The 3,195-nt window shown below is 53.4% G+C and overlaps 1 protein-coding gene across 3 annotated transcripts in view; it reads left to right on the forward strand.

Annotated features, from left to right (window-relative positions):
* The window catches only part of LOC113205797 (uncharacterized), a 59,821-nt gene that overhangs the window by 40,013 nt on the left and 16,613 nt on the right, over window positions 1-3,195 (forward strand). The window contains exon 3 of one of the 3 annotated variants that reach the window (XM_052267550.1): window positions 1,274-2,775. The exons of the other annotated variants lie outside the window; for them this stretch is intronic. Coding sequence (XP_052123510.1) covers window positions 1,277-2,146 — 870 coding nt within the window. The 5' untranslated portion in view covers window positions 1,274-1,276 and the 3' untranslated portion in view covers window positions 2,147-2,775. Of the gene's footprint in view, window positions 1-1,273; window positions 2,776-3,195 lie in introns of those variants that run through there. 3 annotated transcript variants of the gene reach the window in all.

Raw genomic sequence — 3,195 nt, forward strand, 5'->3', positions numbered from 1 at the left:
TGACAGAAAGAAGGCCCGACCATCGCCGCCGGGAGGCCAAGCAGGCCCGGCCCCTGCCGAACGGAGTTGCCGGTGGAGCGAAGCGGAGCTGGCTACTCCGTTTGGCGGAAGGGGGGGCCTGCTTGTTATTTAGTGTGTGTGTGTGTGTGTGCCGTGTATGTAACTCTAGAAAGTTAAATGGGATTTAACCGGCTTTTGCACACGCCGAAGAATAGCTGCGCATGGTAATTATTTAACGAAAAGGGTGACGTGCACAGTCGCCACATCACACCACGAGAATTGCGTGCCCTAACTTATCATTGAATAATGATGGCTTTTTGTCTTTCTTTTTTTCTTCTTTTTTTTTTTGGAGTGCGTTTTTGGTACGTACGGAGTGGTTGGTGGGCGCCGATAACTACTTAGCGTAGCGCCTTGGCTTCTCTCCCTCTCTCCAGAGGCGCGCGCTCGAGTGTCCTGTCCATTATCGGGTCCGTTTCACGGCCAGCGCCTCGCCCCCCACCCAGCCCCGACCGGCCCGGTGGTGCGGCGTTGGCGTGGCGTGGCGGGCCATCGGTGTTTGGTGTTCCCGCGAGAGACGCTGGTCCCAGCCCGCCGGCAGCTGAAACTGGACCTGAGTGTGATTTCGTGCCGGAGGGACGCTGTGGTGCGGGAAGCCAAGCAGCCTGTACTCCTCACACTATTCCGTAGTTGGTTTTAGGACTGTCCCCAAAGACTGTCTCTACTAAAGTGCTCATACTACGCATACTCCACACTCTGCAACCGAGTTAAACGGCTAAACAAGTTTACTGATCAGCCAAAGTTAAACACGAGAAATGTCCAAACACACACACACCACAGCTTCCGTGAAGTTTAATCTGCAAGAGAAAAAGAACCAAAAGAAGTACAAAGCACTTGGTGTTGTAGAGCACACAAAATATACACTGTAAGTTCCTTACGAACAACTGCTCTTCGTAACGTACAAATGATTTGGAGCATTTGTATTACAAACAAATTGTTTGTATTACAAAGAGCCTGGTTTGTATTACAAACGAGGCTTTTCGTATTACGAATAGGGGGTGTTCGTAATATGAAGAAAAATCGTTCGTAATATGGCTGCTTTAGATCCTTTGTAAGTTACAAACAAATTCTTCGTAATACGAACACCGCTGTTTGTAAGGAACTAAGAGTGTAAGTTATTTTTAATTGGGGTACAAATTAAGTTTAAGGTGTCTTCAGCATCTGCTTCTACGTAAGTGGTAGTGGTAGGGTTAACGGTTATTTTTTGCTCCCACAGAATATGGAGCAGCTGCCGGACGCTGCGTTGGTCATGGTGATGCAGTACTTGAACCGGAATGATCTCTTCACCTGTCGCCTCGTGTGCAAGAGGCTCGGGGCTGTGGCCGTGCATCCGAACGCTTGGCGAGGCCGAAGTCACATGTACTGCAACTCCACTGCGTTCCGGGCGTGCCCGGTGCTGCGCATTGCGCCCTGTTTGAATTACTTGGAGATCCACATGTTGTCCGAGGAGATGTTCCAGTGTTGCCAACTGATGTTAGCCACGACCAGGTGTGCAGTGCGAAGTGTTGCCGTGTCGTTGAGCGGGAGTGAACGCGGGGTTCTGAGACTAGCTGCTCTATTGCTCCGCCGCCAAGAGGCGCTCGGTGGCCTACGGGCTGTTAAGATAGAGTTATGCGAGGAAGACGAGAACGGGGACGATGCCTCCGTGCTTTTGGCGACAGTAGCGTCGATGCCCGACCTGAAAAGGCTCGTAGTTGCCGGTATCACAGCGAATAAACCAAACCTCGTTTCTCACTACTTCACCTCGTCGTCTCTAGAATATTTCGAGTGTGAACTTCGTCCGGAGTCCGCGTCGTTCTGCACCTTCATAATAGCGGCGCACGCCAATGCCCTGCAAGAGGTTGATCTCGCGGGCCGTCCGATGGAGTGGATCTGCTCTTCGTCGACCTCGTTGGCGCCCCTATTGGCAGGCTTGCCCAATCTGCGGAAGCTGCGCAGCCGCATGCTCCCCGGGCTGGAGGCCTTGGCGGACTCCACGTCGCTGAGGGAGCTCAGCCTCGTCGTGCGGCCCGCGGACCAGCCTGGCGTCGGCGGGGCCGCGGCGCTCCTCTCCCGCGCCAAGCAGCTGCGCGCGGTCACCCTGGAGTAAATACCCTCGGCCTGTGTCCTCGCCGACGCGGGTGTGAGCTTGGTGCTGGCCCTGGCCGCGTCCGGACAGTCCGCCGTCGAGTCGCTGACCATCTGGAACGGTTGGCGGAACGAACTGCCCCAAGCTCAGCCGCTGCTCGCCGCTTTGCCTTTCCTGCCGGCCCTGCGGCACCTGGAGGTTTGTGTACCGCCGGACGATCTGCTGCTGGGCATCAATCCAGCGTCAGCCCCGGCACTGCAAACCCTCGCGCTGTACCGTCCGAAGTGGGAGTATTGGCAGAGGCAGCAGCTCAATTGGCATACAAGGAGCGATCGGTCTTCGTCTTGTGGGGCGTATTGTCACCACCATGCTTGCGTTCACTCCTGGCTACACATCGACACTGTCAACACACTGCTGTTCGTGAATCCCTCTCTCCAGCTTCTTGTGCCTGGAAAGAATGGCTTTTACTGTGATGTCCGAAATTGTTGTTCGGCGTGTGAACGGGGCTGCCACCCAAAACTGCGGGATTGCAAAGCCAATCATGATCGCAATCTGGCGTTAATTCTAAAGACGCTTCTCCCTCGAAACATTCCTCAATGAAATTGAATTGATACAGTGTGTGTGTGTTATCTTGGTTTGTCGCTATTATATCGACGGGTCCTTTTCTAAAGTTTTCCGATCTCCCCGCGACGTTCCAACGTCGTCCGATCTCCCCGCGACGCTCTAACGTTGTCCGATGTCCTTTTGCCACGCGCTCTGCAGCGCTGTCTTCTTTTAATTACCAGTGGGGTGATATCGGCAGTAGAGGAAAAGTAAAAATTCCCAGGTGTCCCGACAAGATTTAGGAACACGTCGCAGTTTTCACTTTTTCTCTACTGCCGATATCACCCTACTGGTAATTAAAAGAAGACAGCGCTGCAGAGCGCGTGGCATAAAAGGACACCGGACAACGTTAGAGCGTCGCGGGGAGATCGGTCGAAGTTGGAGCGTCGCGGGGAGATCGAACGACGTTAATAGGGCCCGTCGATATGTTCTGAATGTCTTCAATCGTCAATTATATATATTAAATT

Source organism: Frankliniella occidentalis, unplaced genomic scaffold (assembly GCF_000697945.3).
Source record: "Frankliniella occidentalis isolate FOCC.00 unplaced genomic scaffold, Focc_3.1 Scaffold54, whole genome shotgun sequence".
Lineage (NCBI taxonomy): Eukaryota > Metazoa > Arthropoda > Insecta > Thysanoptera > Thripidae > Frankliniella > Frankliniella occidentalis.